This window comes from Spodoptera frugiperda, chromosome 31 (assembly GCF_023101765.2).
Source record: "Spodoptera frugiperda isolate SF20-4 chromosome 31, AGI-APGP_CSIRO_Sfru_2.0, whole genome shotgun sequence".
NCBI lineage: Eukaryota > Metazoa > Arthropoda > Insecta > Lepidoptera > Noctuidae > Spodoptera > Spodoptera frugiperda.
Window position 1 is genome coordinate 2,886,213 of NC_064242.1, and position 20,445 is coordinate 2,906,657.

The 20,445-nt window shown below is 36.4% G+C and overlaps 1 protein-coding gene across 1 annotated transcript; it reads right to left on the bottom strand.

Annotated features, from left to right (window-relative positions):
* Nucleotides 1-1,130: 1,130 nt before the first annotated feature.
* On the bottom strand, nt 1,131-20,288 carry LOC118276259 (ionotropic receptor 25a). Its single transcript, XM_035594506.2, has 12 exons — nt 20,103-20,288; nt 19,691-19,840; nt 19,291-19,593; nt 18,640-19,054; nt 18,403-18,517; nt 18,071-18,310; nt 17,502-17,890; nt 14,356-14,559; nt 13,721-13,906; nt 5,463-5,795; nt 2,108-2,348; nt 1,131-1,620 (listed from the first exon to the last, which is right to left on the bottom strand). Exons 1-12 carry the CDS (start codon nt 20,179-20,181, stop codon nt 1,519-1,521), a joined length of 2,757 nt encoding a protein of 918 aa, XP_035450399.2. The 5' UTR covers nt 20,182-20,288; the 3' UTR covers nt 1,131-1,518.
* Nucleotides 20,289-20,445: the final 157 nt, after the last annotated feature.

The following is a 20,445-nucleotide window of genomic DNA, read 5'->3' on the forward strand; positions in this document are numbered from 1 at the left end:
AAGCAGGAGTTTTTAGTCAGTAAGAGTCTGACACTCCCTTTCGCATCGCCCAAGGCGGGAGAAGTCATTGTACGCTTTTGATCCTCAAAAAAAAAGACGTTCACTTCCAAACATAGCCCTCCCTTATAAGACTTCTAGATCAGCCAGTTGGAAGCAACCTACCTACATTAAGGCGCCCTGCAATCTTTAACATTCCCTTTCGTCCAAAGCACTTGATAAGCCTCCCTACCCTCCTTCCACTCGGAGGGAGGCCTTTGCCATACAGTGGGACAACCATGGATGGAAAAAAAAGCACCTGATACAATATTATCACATAATTCAAAGCATGCGTCTTTCATAACGACAATTACTCCAAAAGACATAACAGTTGATAAATTATTTTCTATACAAGATACAACAATCGGTTCACACTCCCACGTCTAATTGTACATTGTAATAGAGTAATGTTGATCATACATTTATAACTTAGAACGTTAAGTTATTGTAATAAACTACTTTAAACATATTACCTTGTTGTTTTGTTTCTCTCCGGTATAAGTTGAATATACTATGAGTACTATTATCTATGATTTTTATTATCGACAATACTTATTAATGAGTATAGTTCATTCACTCTACTATTTGTTAGAGGAAATTTAACAGTTCATAAAAATAATGGTTTTGTTATTTTGCATGCATGAAAGAATTATAATACATAGGCTTCGAAGAATCTGATACCTATTTGGTCACAGTATCCTTTACTTTAAACGTAAAGCAAACTCATTCTAAGGATAAGTACCACTGAACTTATTTTGTTTTGAAGTATACTGGAAAAGAAGTGTATTGGAGATAAAATTATTACCATTGTTATTATATTCGTCTAAGTAATATCTATCAACATACAAATAAACTAAAGTAAAAAAACCCGAAGTAAAAGTGAGTATAGTAAAGTATTGAGCACAACGCCATCTACCGTCAATGTTCGGAAGCTCGTCGTTCACCTTGGAAGTTTCTAGAACAACATTAGGTACCGATTACAGATTCCTAACGTCACACAACCAAAAGTAGATCGGAAATGGGATGCTATTACACGCTCAGTATCTTGTAAATCACACTTTATAAGTATTTGATGGGTAATTAAAACAAACGGAGAGGTGCCACGTGTTTATTGCAGACACACTTGCATACATTGGGGCAGAACTATACAATATTCTTAATTATAGAAAAATGAGATCAATGAACACTTGGAAAATACCTAAAGATAAATAAAAATATTTATTTTAAACTATACGGGTCAAACCGTTTCGTTGTTATTCCGTAGAGTTAAGAACTGATTTCGCAAATCATGTACCACTGAGTTACTTTCACGATACTAGATGTCGCTAGTTGTTGAAGATTTAATTTCGTTCCATTTCATTTATTAGTTCCAATTTTGTTCGCAAGAGGCAAGTTGGTGATAAAATGAAAGGAACTTTATTTCTTTAAAACTAAGGAATGTTTTTGTAAATCAGGCTACAGTAGACCGTTTGGTAGATACTTTTAAAACTTAGGTTTGAAATTGAGACCTAAGTTTCTTCCTCTGAAGTTAAAACCTTCGCCTTGTTTGTCGACGTTGTTTCTCGTTAATTTCGCTGGTTCTACCTAAGAACAAAAGAAAATAATAATGTTAATTCTTTTATAATTAAATTCTTTTAAAATATTGTTATTATAGAGGCATTGTCATGATCAAGTAGTTATAAAAAAATAGAGGACAAAAACTACACAAATTAGTTTTTTTTTAGACCAGGAGGACACTTAAAGGAGGGACCTTTTAGTATAGACTTTATTTATTTATTTAACCTTCATTACAAAACAGTGAATGGCGGACTTAATGCCCTAAGGCATTCTCTAACAGTCAACCATAGGGTAGTGCAGAGAAATGAAACGGATTGATGCGAAGTCAATCAAGTAAGGAACACAAGCATAAAAGACTAAATATATGAGCACAAAAGAATAAATATTTTAGTTAGGTAATAATCCCAGACTCCCTAGTTTTTTTCCCCAAAAAGCAAGGCGCCTTTTAAAGATTTCCCCGTCAACAAAAAAAAACAGGGTACTACATATACATACACCAGTTTTTACTCAATACCTGTGTAACATCACCAACAGCAGGCCTCTTCCTCCACTTATACCACCAATACTCCACGCCGAGCGTGACGCAAGCGAGTCCGATCCCCATGAATATGACGATGAACACGCCCCCAATGTTCTGGATGGAGATCCCATCAGACTGGTCGTCCTGCTTCTCACACTTCATGGACTCAGGGTTGTTGTTCCACCAGATCTCTTTCAACTTCTCCAGTTTTCGCTTGTTTAGCAGTTGGAGGATTCTGGAATTTGAAATTGTGTTGTTTGTACTTTAATTTAAAGAAGGTAAATGTGTGTTCTGTTGATTAGTACCCTTAGTATGAGTTTGCTTTACGTTTAAAGTAATCGAAACGAAACCGCGTTCGGTGCTCTGACTGGTTGGTTTATTCGAGCCGGCCAATCAGAGCACCGAACACGCTCTCGTTTCGATTATTTTAAACGTAAAGCAAACTCATACTATAGGTGTACTGGTTTTTTAAGGTAATTTGAAGTCATTTAAATCCACGGCCTAAGAAGGGAAGCTTAGGGGCTGTATTTAAATGTAGACTTTAGTTAATTCAGAAATTATTAATTTGTCTGTGATAAATGAATTCATTTCTAAAGCTTTTCTTTTAGTGACCCAGGGTCTATCAATTTTAGAGGAACTTCGAAAACTTACACCTATTTAAAATTGTAACCATCATGTTCAATGTAGTACAACAAAAATGTATCTGAGCTGTTTTTAATATTTCTGCAGAGCAAACATTCCAACTTTTTGTACCCTTTTACTCATAATAGGTATCTGAAGGTTTACCCTTAACATCATATCAACCTAAATACATATAATACACAAACATATACATAAGTATAGTCCCTTCATCGATTGAAACTTGAAAGGCGCTTCGAAGGCATTAATCATTAAGTAATGTTGCCCACTTCACTTTGATCTGTTCGTACAATGCTATCGATCTGTTTATACCAGTGGTTCCCAAACAGCGGTCCACAAGAGAAAAATATATGGTCCACAATAAAAAATATGGTCCATAAAAGGAAAAAAATAGTGTATACTAGAAAACAACTCTGTCTATCCAATTAGTTCCACGGTCAACGTTTTCGGAGCTACGGACTACCTAGCGGGTTTACTGGGGCTCCGGCTCGAAAAGCAGGAGTAGGAACGGGGTGGTTTTTAGTCAGCAAGAGTCTGACACTTTCTCTCGCCTCGCCCAAGGCAGGAAAAGTCATTGGATGATATTCCGCCTCTAAAAAACGGTCATAGCCGAAATTAAACTTATTTCAAAGGGTACAATAGATGAGCAAGCAACTGATTTCAATAATCCAAATCACTATACTTATGAGAATAAACCTCACGACCCTGTAGAAAATCATAGTGTGGAACCACATAAACTTATAGTAATAGTGGAACCTAACAAGAATGATAAAAAGTGGTCTTCAATTGACCTAGAAATGGTTGGGAACCCCTAGTTTATATAAGGTAAACACGATAATATCAAACAGCATACTAGATCGGTAAATAGAAATTACGTTAGAAGCTCAGTCATGCATCGTTTTATATAAATGCCATGGCGATGTCATCGATAGAAATAATCGCCATAAACAAGTTACGTTTTATGAATTCTTAGAAACTTGAATTATAGAATAACGTAGCTCTGTATATTTGATTGTTGTTTTACCTCATACGTCAACAACGTGCATCTTTTGTTGTCTACCATGAAAAGATTATGGGAGGGAGGAATAGAATGTTTTTATAAGATAAGCCGGTAAACGAGCAAAAGGAGTTAATGATGGTATAGCAACGCAGATAGACCTAAAATATCATAGGCGTTACAGATGCATTGTCGTCCTTTTGAGGGTTTAGGAATGAGGATTGTTGGGAATTTGGAGATTGGGGAGATTTGGAAGGGCGTAATTGTATCTAGTTAATTAACGCGAATGCTGGACATAAACAAATCCAATAACATCCTAATCCTCTTAAATTCAAAGTCTTGATAACTGGCAATACTCTTACTTTAATGGGAGCGAGGAACGGATAGAAAAGTTATTCAAAATGAGGAACCCCCATTTTGATAAGCTCTACCATACATACGTAGGTACCATAAATATCCAGACCTACGCGACGAAAGCACTATCCTAAGAAAAATATGAATGGTAATAATGGACCATTCGTCATCATCATATTAACCACATGACGTCCATTGCTGAACATAGGCTTCCCCCAATGACTTCCACCAGATAGGCCGGTTTGGAAGTCCTTAACGACCTTAACACAGATCTGCGCTAGACACAATGTGGTTTCTATTGTGTCTCGTATATCGACAGATAAGAGGTTAGGCATGGCCCATGGAATACGATAATTGAATTCCATAATCCCATTGCGATTAAGAATATTTGTTCAATTGAAGCTAAGTAAATATTTAACAGATATGTAGGTACTAGAATTGGTCGGATTACTATAAGTCGTGGACGATTTGCATGTTAAACAGTTTTTACGGAGAATCGACGAATGTCATCGAGGTCACCTTTGGAAAGACATTTGCATAGGACATTAACCGTTTTCAATAATGTCTAGCTAAGGTATATGCTAGATCGGGAGCTGCGGACAGCCTAGCTTATAAAATGGTAAAGTATCACGCTGCTATCCTGATCCTGATAACAGGTTGGTGGAAATTAAAGTAAGTATTTTGGCACTATAAATTGTAAAACAAATCAGAAACTCAGGACAAATCTGAAGCCACATAGTCAATAGTGTCACTTGGCAACAACTCTTAGTGGGTCGTAGGTATAAACTCCGTAATTTAATTCGCATGTCAACCACCGTATCATATTAGTTTTCTTCCGCAGTCTACAGAAAAAATATTAGCAATCAAAAGTTAAAAAAATGTACGGAATATTTCCCAACGACACGTATTATTTAGATTTTTTATTAGCAGCAGCATTAGTCACGATTGTAAGCCTACGGTCGTAAGGAAGTGTCAAGATATAGCTCAAATAAATATCGAGAAAAAAACGTTACACGTAATACTAAAAGATGGCGGGAAGCATTGGCGGGAAGTCGCGCAATAAAAAGGTCGTTGACCGACAATAATTAGAGTTTAGGCTATGTAAATTATGTTCGGATACGTTCCACAAAGATACCTAAAGTCTATTTGTTTAGTCGAAATATAGTTCAATGGACAGAGACGTAGCAACGTGTAGGTTTCACGATAAAATTTGTGCAAATATTGCACATTGTATGGTAATTATTAGCTGAATTATTCGTGTAGTGATAATAAAATGTGATGATATTAAAATATCCAACAGAAACCATTTTTTTAGCCAATAATTTTATGGAATGCAAATCGAAATAGAAAAGTACTCACGCATTATTAAACTGGTCCTTCAACGGAGATCCTTGTTGCACAGCAATAGCATAAGGTTTCCTTGAGAATTCGTCTCCAACGGACTGAAGATCGCAGCTGGTCATCACATGGTACTTCACATCCGTAGCGTCGCCCAACCAGGCGAAGCCTTCACTAGAACTCTTGGAATCCCTGACTCTTTGTATGGCTTCCTCAATCGTGTTGGGTAGCACAGCTTCTTCCATTGCTTGCCACATCTTACTGTATTTGTCACTCACTGGGTAGTCCCATACGGCTAATTTTGCGCGTTCCACCTCCTTCAAACTGTCGTTTAGACTCATCTCCTTCCATATTCTGCAATTTATAAACTTTATTTATGACACTGGCCACTCACAACTCGATCAAAACTGTTTATCGGATAAAAAAATAATTTGTGTTCCATATATGAAAAGGCGCGGGATTTTATTTAGTCACACCAAAATTGATGTTTCTTTTTTTTAATAATTTTATTTATTTATGGGCTTTTGGCACTTACTAGTCACTATAGAAGTATCGTTTCAATAATAACTCTTCGCGTGCACTGTACACCGTTTGAAGTCACATGCAATAATGACGTTTTTAATTACAACGACAAAGTGCATAGTTGCCTACAAACGTGATATACGTCACGCCAGATATTGACTGAACTTCAATAGTTTTAGATACACATAATGTACACAGTACGGTACTGACTTGTGTAATTGTTATATATAACAGATACTACAATATGTGACTATGGCATAAAACTACATGACTACATTAAACCATTAACGTACTTAAGATATAAAGACATTAAAACATAGCAATAGCCTTTTAATGAGACATACACATAATAATAAAATACAAATTAACTCATTATTCTCCTTACATATTACAAGGTTTTTGCAAGAAAGACATTTTGCATAACTATTAAAAAAAGGTAATCATCTTATCAAAACATTCAAGGCTATTGAAAAAAGTAAAAGCTGAACATTTCTAGTAAAAAAAAAACGAGATAATGTTTGACGTAATGGCAACCCCAACAAGCAAAGTAATCCTATAAGGAAATATTATAAGTCTGTCACTACTAATAACGCTCTTGTAAAGGCATTGCGGTAGACTTTTTAACTTATAATAGCATTTGCCAAGCCTTAACATACTCAAGTGCATTTGTTTTTATATCTCGGTCTTGTAGTTCGCTACAAGACTGATCTCTAAAACATTTATAGGACATTTTTACTAGTAATAGCATTTCACAAGCATACATATACTCAAGAGTAATAGCCTTTATAACTCAGTCTTTTAGTTAACTATAAGATTATCTTTTAGGACACTTTAAGGAATAAGTCTCCTATAATTGTTTGAAGTAAGACTAAATAATCCTGAATAATATTTTGATCCTATAGTAGCATTTTGTGAGAGAAAATGATATTATAACATACTTAGCTGAAACGATTACAAGTTTGTGCCATCATAGTCTTGCTCGAGACTCTTTTAAATCTAATAGTACTTAAAAAGAGAGCTATAAGATCAAAAAGGTTTATAAGATAGTAGATCAATCACTTTACTAGTAAACAACAGGATCGGGATATAAATCAAGCGCGTCAAGTGCAAACACAGGTGAAGTAATTGAGGGTTCCGCGATCAATAATATTTTTTCACCCTTTTCCCACTACTCAGAAAGTAAAGAAGTTGAAAATTGGGAAGAAGAATACGATTTAAATAACGCAGAGACCACTGACTATAAAAAAATAACAAATGTCAAAAAAAAAAAATATTATCCGATAAAATTATTTTAACATTAAAAAATTAAGTACTTAAAAAATATGTGGATACAAAATCAGTAACAAATTGTGCATTCATCCTCGATGTAATGGTCATATATACTGTACTGGGAGCAAATCGGGAACCAAAAAAGATTTGATGCAATAAAACTATTATGTTTTCTTGACTACAAACGAAATGAGTAGGTCTATACATATTGTTTATATAAACTGGAAATCCACACCCATTGCAGCTTTCGGATAACACAAAATGTGTATTTGTCCAAGGCCATCTTATATTTGTAAGTAAAATCAAAGAAGATTTTGTCAAAAAACAGTCGACATCAGAGATGGTCGTATCAGAAATACGACCATCTTGTTAATTAAATCCTAAAAAAAGGAAAATCGATCATTAACAGGCAGACTTCAAGGGAACTCTAATTTGTTTTAAAATGGAGGAGAGTTATCTGGACAGAAACTGTTACAAATACTAATTTACCTATAATGATTCTATAAAGTACTTAACGAAGAGCAATTTTAAAACATGGCGGATATTCATGACATTGTTGAAATAATTAATTTACAATAATATACTAATGTGCTATTTTTCGGAGGGCATTGTGAAATTAACTAAATTTTGGTACACATTTACAGTAAATATGACTTTCCCACGGGTTCACACCCTATATTTTAAATGTATTATTAGTTATATTTTACAATAACACAAAATAATAGTTACGTTTTTATTAAAAATAAATGACTACAGAACAACCGGCACCACGACCCGAAGCAACAACAAAAATAACCTCTTAAAATATACTTATAACTAATAACTAAGTACATTACTAGTGCCATATAAACAAGATTGCTTTAGTAAGATACTTATGTCAGATACTAACAAGAGCGTTTGTACTTGTAATTGTGTAGTCTCATAACATTATAGAAGCTATTGCGCTTAGTCAAGTAAATTATAGGGCTTAGTAACATTTTATAAGTTGATTATAAGATAGATATAGAAATAACTGATCTTATAACTGCGCCCAAATCCAGCTTTGTAGAATGCTACAAGTTTCTTATAAGTGAAAATAAAAGTAGTCTTGAGATCGTTTTAAGTACTGATTTTGCTAGTTGGGACACTATTTGTAATCATTTATTTAAATTTTATTTCGTAAATTGAAAAATATGAAATAATTTATTTATTTAAATTGTTGTTCTTGAACATGTCACAAAATTAAAGCTTCTTTTTAATATAGGGGCAAAAGAGCGGATTGGTAATAAGCTATCATAGATTAGGTGCACATAGGTGCACCTAAATTGAATCTGAATACTACGTAGCTAGCTACCTAAATCATGAAAACCGCAGATAACGTCAGTTTGTTTACCTATTAATAAACCACGCCATTTTCCTTACTCTAATAGCCAGAACCTATTCTTGTACCTACCATAGCTATAGCTATAGGTAAATAAGTGTGGGAGAGCCATGCTTCGGCACGAATGGGCCGGCTCGACCGGAGTGATACCACGGCTTCACAGAAAACCGACGTGACACAACGCTTGCGTTGTGTGAGTTAGGTTACCGGAGGTCTAATTATTCCTAACCCCAAAAAGACCGGCAACACACTTGTAACGCCTCTGGTGTTGGCTTCTGGTGATTGCTTACCATCGATCATCGATGGATGGTGATTTGTCTGCTCGTTTACCGGCTTATTCCATAAAAAAGTATGTTTTAGTAGATACCCTTAGTACGAGTTTGCTATACGTTTAAAGTAATCGACACGAGTGCGCGTTTGGCACCCTGATTGCTTGGTTTATTCGAGCCGGCCAAAAAGTCACATTGGTACTCGCCATTGCTAGTTTTTGAACCCACTCTCATGCATGAGGAGCATACGTCTTAAACCAGGCCACCACGACATCTACAATTGACAATTTACTAACAACCATAAAAATCTTTAAATATTGAGTAGGCTCACTGCAATAAGGATAGCGTAGGAAGATACCCACATAGGTATAACTACATACAGCAGTTATAATAATAGAATGCGCCGCTTATCTAGCCAGCCGAAGAACAAAATAAGTAGGCCACTAGTGCCATATACCTACATACATGTGCGATAAACTGTGCTATCACTAGCATTGGTCTATCGTAATCATTATGTAGTACATATTACGTCATTTTACATAGCAACATAGATGTGTTGTAATTATCTAGGCGGTAGACATAGTTTTAGTCATCTTAACTGAGGTTTTTCGTCTATATCGCTTGTTCGAGAGCTTTGAAGTTATATTTATGGTAGAATCGTACAATTTGGTGATTGACACGACTCTACCATAAATATACAATTGCTGTTCGTTAGTCTCGCTAAAACTCGAGAACTGGTAGACCGATTTGGCGGGTTTAAAAGGTGAGAAAAAATATTAGGGGCAGTATGAAGTATTTCGGGCTAGATGTAGTGGTCTTTAAAAATCTTTAGCACCCTATATCACCATCGTTGTTTCAATGAACGACTTTATAAACATCTTGGTGCAGTCTTTCTGAAGAAAACTATGTCATATTGCGAAAACGGAGTCCCAAGAAAGGGTTTCCTTTGACCCAATTCCTACAATGAATCTAATACCGACATAAACTTCAGCATACTAACACTAACGCACACTCTTGCTGTATATTTCCAATCGATGTCCGTTTACCCACTAACCAGTGCATAACCAGTTCCTCTAACCCTGACCTGGCTATATTTTTTCGGTGTTAAACGCAGCGAGGTGCCAGTTAACCTTCGTGACACCGAGTGCAACCAGATATCAAGATTAAACACATTAATCACCACTTGCCAATGCAACGCTTGCATAATCTGTGCGCATTCAGAGATTCGTTAACGTCAAATGGATGTTCTAAATTCAAAAGTGACAGTTGTTCTTTAGCCTTTGATGTAAAGAGATGTAAGGAGGATTAAAACTTTGATCCTCCTTTGTTTATGTTGTCACTAGGTTTAAAGTGAATTTAGTTAGAATTATTCTTAATACGATATCATGTCTTCGTTCATAAGGGCTACCTATGTGCATCGTCAAGCCTTTTATACCCGAACCGAAGGGGTATGCATATTAAGGCAATAATGCCACTGCACAATGTACACCCACTTTACACTATTTGTGCTATAAGTCCCACGTAATAGGCGGTGAGCCATATATTGGGCACAATTCCAGACTCCGTGCTAAAACTGAGAATTTTTTTCGAAAAACCGAAAAAACCCCAGGTTTTCCTGTATGGATAAAAATGAACTCTACGCCACTGGTAGCAAGTAGTTATCATGTTATTCATTTTACTGATTTATTGTGTAGACATCCAATTCAAATCTGACAAGTAATACTTTTTATTATTCTTCCATTAAATGAAATTGCACGCACAGACTTTTCCATAATCCTAGCCCAACGGGCAACGATCAATCATTCCGGAGTTTGCTCATCGCATTCTCTTTTGTTTGGAAAGTGTAAAAACACATTTTGACCGATTATTTATGAAATGGTAAACATACGCAGCAACGTAGCGCACAATTTGAGAACTTTATAATTAATGGTAAAAGAATAGGGGGCAAAATGTCCCGCATTTACGCATATCGATGCCTGTAAAACCTACGTAGATAGATAATAAATATAAAATAGGTATGTATGCATATAGCATAAGAAGGCCCATTTGGTGTAGCGCTACCACCTAAGATTAAACATTTCTTTCCGTAAAGAGGCCTTTCCCGAGTATAGTTTATGCACAGACAGAAAAATCCGGCAAATGTAGAGTATTATTATGCCACTTTTAAACTGACAGCGTCATTAACACTATCATTAGAACTTGAGACGGGATATTTACCATTTATTTTTGTCTGAGTTTCCGATATTTCGGCACTGTTGCAACCGCCATGATCACGGATAAACTATTCATCCGTGATCATGGCGCTGTCTATAAACTCATGGACATAAATAAACATGGTTAATATCCCGTCTCAAGTTCTAATGATATTATTATAGCAAGCAAAAGTTGCAACATAAAAAAAAATTTTTTTTTTTTAAGGGGAGAAAATCATCCAATTACTTCTCCCGTCTTTTTGCAAAGTGAGAGGGAGTGTCAGACTCTTACTGACTAAAAACCTCCCCGTACCTACTCCTGCTTTTCGAGCCGGAGCCCCGGTAACCCGCTAGGTAGTCCGCAGCTCCGGAATATTAGCAATCTACAGTTATTATTTAAAAGAATTCATACGTTTGAGGTGTGTCGCTGTTTATTATAATTATCACATTAAACATGTTTGTATCACGAGTATGCAAATTTTTGCGACAAAGTTGAATGACTCGAGCCCCTACGTAGTGTGATTGTAGATTTGAGATCCGAAAACAAATGATAAGTAGTATGAAGATGCCCCTTATCAGAGATTTCACATTAAATGAAAGTGCTGGCGCCATTTGACCGATAAGAAATGATAACGGATAGTGTTACCTACATACAGTTCGAGAATGGCTCGGTTATAATTTTTTCTTTGTGGTATAAACCGGTAAACGGGTTGACGAATCACCTGATGGTAAGCAACCGCCCATGGACACCCGATACGCCAGAGACGTGATAAGTGCGTTGTTGGTAGGAATTTTTGGGGTTAGGAATTTAATGGATGGTAGGGAATCGGAGATTGAGAAAATTGGGAAGGGCTATAATTGGGCCATAACGAAACACATCGCAACCGTTGTTTCACGTCAGTCACGGTCCATTCATGCCAAAGCATAGCATATACCATCGATCGGAAAAAATATTTTCTTGAAAAAGACCACTAACACTACTACTTACTTAAAATTGCACACTTTTAATACTTAACAATCACGTTCGTGATCATTTGAAAAACACACAATTTCATTTCTTTCATGTGTTATCCGATTTAGTCTAGATTTTTCCAATTCTTTTCCAATTTATATCTATTTTAGCGCTCTGCATTGTCTATATAACACATTTTACGATTCATTTTTGTTTTAATTTAAACAGCTTTATAAAATCTACATTTCTTGTAAATATCATTAGTTTTCTTTCACGAAAAACTTGTTCAAATAGTGTTGCATTGAAATATGAATCATTGAAGACCTAGTGCCCTCATTCTTCAGGCACGCTAGGTAACCTAAAACTTAATTCGGGCACTAGGTTACCTAAAACCTATAGACTTGGAAGTGTCATGAGATAATTAAAATTGAATTTTATCGTATGTTATGTACGTAACACTGATTCTTTTAAAACTTAATTAAACATAGGATTTATTAAAACCTATTTTGTGGTAGTGAGAAAAGAAGATTATTTAGTTAGAAATAGATAATTTATTTTAGTTCTTATAAAGTAGTTACCTATTGTCTGTTTTTAAGCGGTTTTATTTAGCTTGACCTGTTTGTTTGTATCAAATTTAGTGATTAGCATTTAAACCCCTTCCTTATGTCCGATCGATCTGATATTTAGTATACTTACACTCTTAATCGTGGTGACCATATTTATATAAACACAATTTTAAACACATTAACATTAAAATTATTTTTATGCACGTACCAAAGTGTAACTTCGAATAAAGAAGAACTGTAATAACGACTATGAAACACGTGGAATTATGTTGGATCTCATCCGATCGAGTCTAGCAGTTTTCTCATTAATAAATCGTACATACGAAAACGACCATGATTCTACAATAAAACACCTATCGACTAAATCAAAGCATATTTTATGGCATAATTTAAAAAGATTTTTGCTGTAGGTAGTATTCTAATACTGATAAGCCTTTCTAATCACGATAATCTACGCTTTGTGTTATCAAATCCGTTCCTATCTATCTATTTTTATAGTAAGTGTATTAATGCGTGTGTAGATACACTAGATATCTACACAGGAACTTTATCTACACAGGAACACACGTTCTACAAAGGTTTATAGGATTTTGTTGCAAGTTGCACGTACGCTTACTGATGACTAATTTCTTCGAATCGGATCGGAAAAATATTCTTGAGAATTTACATCATATTTGTTCCCGAATAAACTGTTTGGTAAATTTGCTTAGGTAATCACTTAATAACACATTTGTTTTATAGGCTACACTAATATAATCATTAACCATCAAGTGATCAGTCTGCTCGCTTGCTCCCTACGCCATAAAAAGTGAACTGCCAATCATCACACTAAATTTTCGGAAAATCCTTATAACTTCCATAGCCCTCTACTATCCATTAGACTACCACAGTAGGGCTGATACCCGACCCGGAGCTGCGGACTATCTAACAGGTTTTTCGGGTCTACCGTTCCTACTCCTGCTTTTCGAAAAGCAGGAGTAGGAACGGGGTAGGTATTTAGTCAGTAAGAGTCTGACACTACTCTCGCCTCACACACCCAAGGCGGTAGAAGTCATTGCATGATATTCTCCCCATAAAAAACCTGTCTAGAAACCGAACTATGAGAATTTCTTACAACACCTACTAATACAAGTAAAAATAAGCACTTACTCATAAAACTTCTCCTCGATGTTAGCCATTCGCTGGAAGTAAGTCATGGCTGCGGATCCGTTGAGAGGAGCATACTGGATCTTGTATTGTTTGGACAGGTCGTCCAGGGACTCAATGGGCGTATCCAACCTGGACACCGTCAGAAACGCTGCCAAGTTCGCCGTGTATGACGCTATTATAATAAACCTGTGTGGGAAATTACCGGTGAAATTGGTCTTAAGTGCTTGTTATAAGTCAGAATTATATTTAGAACTCTTGCGATTTGTTTTCGGATATTAAAATTGCGCTTCAGTGTAGCTTTTGTTTTAAAATACATCGAAAAGAGCTGAAAATGTTGCTTATGTAAAATCATATCCTTCATGTTGTCGTTTACAAACATACAAGTTCACATACACATCACACTTAGACTCGGAACAACAATTTGTGGATCACACAAAGAGTAGTCGCGTGCAGGAATCGAACCCGCTACCCGTTGTGTAGCAGCTGGTTGCCCAGCAACCGCACCAACCGTGCAGTCACGGTTTTTCCAGTCACCTTATACGGCTTTTCATAGATTTTTTATCAGTATCTGTCAAAGTTTTTAAATAACATGAATAAAGAACATTTGGTAAGAATTTTTAAGTATTTTCTCTTACCCAAAGAGCCACCACGTAGCAGCCAGTAATCGTCCAGAAAGATTCTTGGGCGCCTCGCCACCCCCTTGGGGGGTTAGTGACGTCATACAAAACCAAAGACACTCTTTCAGAGTAAATTCTCTTTTCTCCTCATCCTCTTTGTATTTTTCTCTGTTATTCTGATAGCTATATGGGCTCCATTTGTCGAATACCCACATTAGGAAACTGAAATGAAACTGTTTATGTTTAAACTAGTACATACATAACCTCAGGACTGTCTCCCATGGGGGTAGGCGGAGCCTAAACTAGTATTCAACTAGTGTTTTTCAGTTATATGAATTAAGTATTTTTATCTTTTTAGTACAAGGTTACTTTACGTTGAACTAAAACGAAACAAGAGCGCGTTCTGATTGGACGGCGCAAACAAACCAACCAATCAGAACACCGAACGCAACCTCGTTTCGATTTCGTTAAACGTAAAACAAACTCATACTAAGGCCTAAAATTCAAACTCAAACTCAAATTATTTATTGCATTTATGTGTCCACATAGATGTTATATAATTAAGCACTTTTTTTCAACATGAAACCCGGTTAGGTTACGGCAACATACATTTTGACACAATAAGTATCTAGAACTCAGAACAGAACCCTAATCTTGGATAAAATCCTTTCATTGTCTTCAAAACTATCTATCTGCAATGAATTTCTTCGCTATAAGTCTAGCAGTTTCGGCGTAAACGCGTAATAAACAAACAGAAAAGTTTCCCGATACTTAACTAATAATAGAAGCATGTAAAAATTGATGTTCAAAACTATAAAGGGACTTCGAAGAATCGCTTTAACACAATACGTAATAAGATTCAAATCTGATTGGTTTTAAACAAATAAATAGCTAGTGTTCCTAGCCTAAACAAACGTGACCTCACATGCTATAACATTTCCCGTTAGCTAACCTATATTTATGTATACATAGGTATTATATTTATATTATATTTGAGTCAGAATCAAAATATAGAACTAAGTTTCCGCTCTCGGGTTTGTCCGCAGACATTTTAAAAGTTTTTTCTCGAGTTCAGCTAAGCTGTAATTGTCAATTTAAAATATTCGAATTGAGCCCGGTCGCATTCTCGCCCGTCATTGGTCGATATTATTCTCACAACCAATAACATGGTGAATGGTGATCGAGCTTACTTCGAATGTTCCGTACGTTCCTAGTACGAGTTTACTTTACGTTTAAAGTTGTCCGAAACGAAAGCCCATTCAGCGCTCTGATTGGCCGGCTCGAATAAACCAACCAATCAGACAATTACAGAATAGCCTAGCAGGTCTCCGACTAGACTAAATTGAATTTACAATCGATAAGTCTGATGTTCCCTTATTTTTTCTAGGCAATAAAGGGTTCCTTCGACTTCTTATACCTAAAACTACCTTGACTCCTTGTATAAGGTGTTTCCACCTTAAAGTCAAATGATTCTGAAAAAATATCCGAATGAATGAAAAGAAATCGGTTTAGTACTTTCGGAGACTGTTCAGTGCAAACATACAAACAAACATAAACTTATCCTCTTTTCAATATTAATGTAACGCAACACGTTAGAGGTCATCCATATTGCAATATTATACATCAGTGTGCGGTTTTCGGTCTTGTAAAGTTTATATGAAATCCGTATGGGTATAAATAACTAGGAATTAGGTCGATTTTTCCTCATTCTGTTTATGTCATGTTACTTAATCGTTCATTACGTGGCCTATTTATTATTTAATTTTAAAATCAAAGGCCAAATAAATCTTTGTCCTTAGGATCATATGAACGCGCAGTTTTTTTTAAACTTCTAGTAGAAGAGGACAGCATATTCGCTTCGTCTCTTTCTAAAGTGATCTTTTAATGCTCAGTATTTTACTTAAGTATAGTATTTTTCCGTAATCTTTGTTCTTTTTTTAATTTTGTCTGCTGCATACATATTTTGTTCTTTATGGTCACCATTTTGTATTTTTTGTTTGAATATTAATATTTTTAACATCACAATAACGTCTGGTTCATTATGTGTAAAAACATACAAATTGTTTCAGCCATATCTTACGGATACCTACTAAAATACATGAGTTTCATGACCAAACTAATTTTGAATCCTAAATGGAGGGAGTTAAGGCTGAAAATTGGTTAATGGAACATCGGGAAGTACTTGTTGCTATGCGCACTTACTTTAGTTATTCCATTGGAACTGTGACTAATTTTTCGGCGCATACCGGCCAGTAAAAAAAGAATGGCGCGCTTCGAAATTCAATTATATTTGGAGGTTTCTTTTTTAAAGCGTTTAGTTTAACCTAAAAGGCTAAAATAAGTTTTGTAAGCATTGATAGGTGTTGGTATCTACAATACGCGAGTGTTTTTTTTTTCCTTAAAACCATTAAATTCAACAATTTCTATTAAATCTAAAATTCTATGTATTAGTTATTTATGTAATCACAATATTTTTACCATAACATTTATCTGATTACATATCAATTAATTCCGTTATCGGCAAATGCTAAAAATATTTTTGACTAAGCCTATCTAATGAAAATGTTTATGTGAAAAACCCAGTAACTTCGTCATACCTAGATGCGGATACGTAAGTAGGTTACTAACCCTACCGTTCAAATCCTAGACTGCTAAAACACATTCATACCCACTTATAATAATCATTAGAAGGAATGTTCTAGAATTCTACGTAAATTCTTACAAGAGCAAAGGTGTAATTAATAAGGATTCCGTTGGCACGTGCAATAACTAAGTTCATAAATAAATAAACGGTAACATCGGCGTACATGAGCCATCAGGTCCATCGTTTGACCTCGTTCCATAAAATCAGATAAGAAATAATGGAAGCAGGTGGGCACTGGCCCATCGATCGCGTTATGTATCGTAATAAATGTCAAAATGCCACGGATGAACACCCATTTTCAGATTACGAACGCTACAGCACTTTATAAACGCTACATTAAAATACTCGTTTTCCAACTAAAACCCTCTCACTCTTTCAAGCAAAAACAGACAAGGATAAAAATAAGGTCACCTGCAAAGAATTCGGAAATTGTAAGATATTGTGGAGCACAGTTGTGAGGTGTCCTCACGGAACAGGTTTCTGCAACGTTATAGCTAACTGAATGATGTCATTGGATTACCTGGTAAAGAAATACGCAGCCAGTATCGATAGCCAAACGTCATTCTCCAGGACAGTTAGGAATTTAAACAGGGATGTCGGAGTCCTCGGCAGTTTCATCATTATGGTTATCCCGACTAGATCGTAGTAGGGCACGGTGAAATCTACGACATTTTCCCTTTCAGCCATGACAGACAGCGACGACAGGCCTATGTCTGCCTTCTTATCAACGAGCTCTTTGATAATTCCGTTCCAGTTTCCATTTTCGTCCATTGTCCCGAAGTTGCCGTCGGGCGCTAAAGTTATTTCATAATCGAATTTAACGATTGCTCGAATCTCTTCGATGAGGTCGATACAATAACCTTTAAAACCTTTGGGTGCTTGCTCGTCCCTTATGATAAACGGCTTTTGCTAAAAAACAAAACGGCTCTCTAGAACAGCGCTAAAAATTGTCCGTTTCTTATCAAAATTCCAGACGAACGAAAGATGAGAATGACAATGTTGTTTGAACAGTTTGTTGTTAAGTAAACTAACAAATTTTTATCAAGTTGCCAACAGAATTTTAAACAATAGCAGAGTTCATTTACCTACCTCGACAGTGACGATTCTGTACACTAGCTGCGCGGAGTAATTACTCATGTTATTGGGGTCAGTCAAGGTTAGGTTCGAAGAGAGGCCAGCTTTCCAGGAACCCAACGAATGGCTACTTATAGACGCCCCGTCTTTGACCGTGATGGCGAGTAGATCGGTGCTGAACTCCATGTAACTTCTCCCGTTCATGGGGTCATCTGGCGGGATATAAAACGGAGCATACGTGGGCGTCTCTTTTATCTGGAAAAAATCAGTAACTGGTAACCGGCAGTTACGGTTTGGGCGATTGTATCTAAATATGCGGTAGGTACTGCCTAAATGTGTCAACGCACCTCTTGGAACGCCGTTTTAAGATCCAAGGTCCTGTTTGGTGTATTCTTGCCGTCGTAGTCGTCGCATGTAATATATTTCATGTCGTTTGGCCACTTGCCAGAGTCCAGTAGTGATCTGGAAATTCATAAGCGTGAACTCTCATGGAATAAGCCAGGATATATTTAGACAAACCACATTGCACGTGGTGCACTAAACTAGAACTGGTACACTAGAACTGGAATAGTAAAGGTCATTACTTGATCGTTAAAAACGTTCTCAAAGACAGGTCGAAGTAGAAGGCGGATGTGATCTCTGGCTCGCCGTTCATGCTGTACGTCGTTTTAATCTTTCCCAATCGGTCCCTGCTGTTCGCATCTGGTGTCGGCCGTATGTGTACGATGGTTGCATTTTTACAACCACAGCTAATATCGCCCTTCTCCAACGATAAAGCAAACCATGCCGTTTTTCTACCAAAGTATTGGTTTTTGTCAGCAGCATCTAAAACGTTCTTTATAGTTCTCAAACTCCCAACTATAAAGAAGTTCACTATATCCAGATTCCGAAGACTTTCAAGTTGAGTTTTAATTTCGTTTGCCTCGAAACTCTTCACAGGCGTGATCACGTGTCGTGTCGGTATGTTTTGTAGCAGAGATTTGTATTTGTGGTCCATAACTGTAAACAAACAGATTTAATTATCAAGAACAGTTAACATGACTTGGTAACTAACAATAAATTTCATTAACGGGTAAAGTTATGCGGGCGCTATCTAAACGGTTTCAAACTGGGACCTTGAGAGCCTTGACATATACGCTATATTTGTTCGAATTTCACGCTTGGCGTCGGAAACATGTCATTATTGATTGATGCGATAAAACTGAACGTTTATAAATATTTTGCTTTAAACTTACCAAAGAATTCATCGAAAATAATAGCAGCGTTTGTGATATCTTGTTTAGTGACGATAGCTCTAATGGCCTCTGGTAGGATGTCAGCTGGAGGCATCACTTGCAGAAGAAATCTTGTTTGATTTGCATTCAAGGAACGCCATTGCCGCAGGTCGCCAACTTGGCCAAAGGACCCTGATATAGTTGGCAAGCTCAAAGCTTCTGTAAACGACTTAATCGTTTCGGAACCCACTCCAGTCATTGTGAAGTCGAGAACTACATGAGGAGTCTTTTTCGCTGACAGCATATCGTTGTATTTTCTGCAAACTATAAATAAGAACCAACATGGTGATCATGATGCCCAATCTTTCAATGGAAAATAGAACTCAACCTGAATCATAAAATTCTTATTAAATATTCTTACCATTTTCCAAGAAAACCTTGGCGTCGGTTCTATTCCCCACCACAATCACAGGGTCCACGGCAAGACCCAAGCTCGGGTTCCGTCTCACATATTCCTTCGCTACTTCAAAAGCTTTCTCAGCTAAAGCATTGCTCTCTTCATTAATCAGCACTGTGGATGTAACCATGAAAATTATTTGTTTATGAACGAGATCTGTTCAAAAATAATCTTCATACAATTTACGAGGTTTACTTATCGCAATCGGTTACTGTCTAGAACTTATTCCTGAACCAATTTTGTGCAGTGAGTCATGCCACACAAGTTAAAAAACCTACAGCTGTGTAGCTGAAAACGACACAACGGAAACTATTGAAACGTCTGTGCAAATAAAATTGGTGGCTCGGAAGATTAACACACGTTACTTGATACTCACACACATTAATATTTTGCGTGGTTTGTCCAAATGTGTTGCGAATAAAATAGAAAAGAAGAAAAACAGTAAGAGAAGACATGATTCCTATCACTATATTTTATCGGACATCGTCACACCCCCACCCTTTGACCCAGTGACTGATCGCCTAGCTATCTGACCAACGACTGAGGGTGTAAACCTACTTCCTCTGTCTGTGTACTGTATAGTTTCCACGGCAATAATCGACCTTGATTTGGCTCGTCCTATCGATGTATTGGTCATCACTAATAAATGTTTGTCCAAGAACGTAAACATACTTAGTATTATAAGTAAATTGTTTAGGTTCCTATGTTATTCATACCAA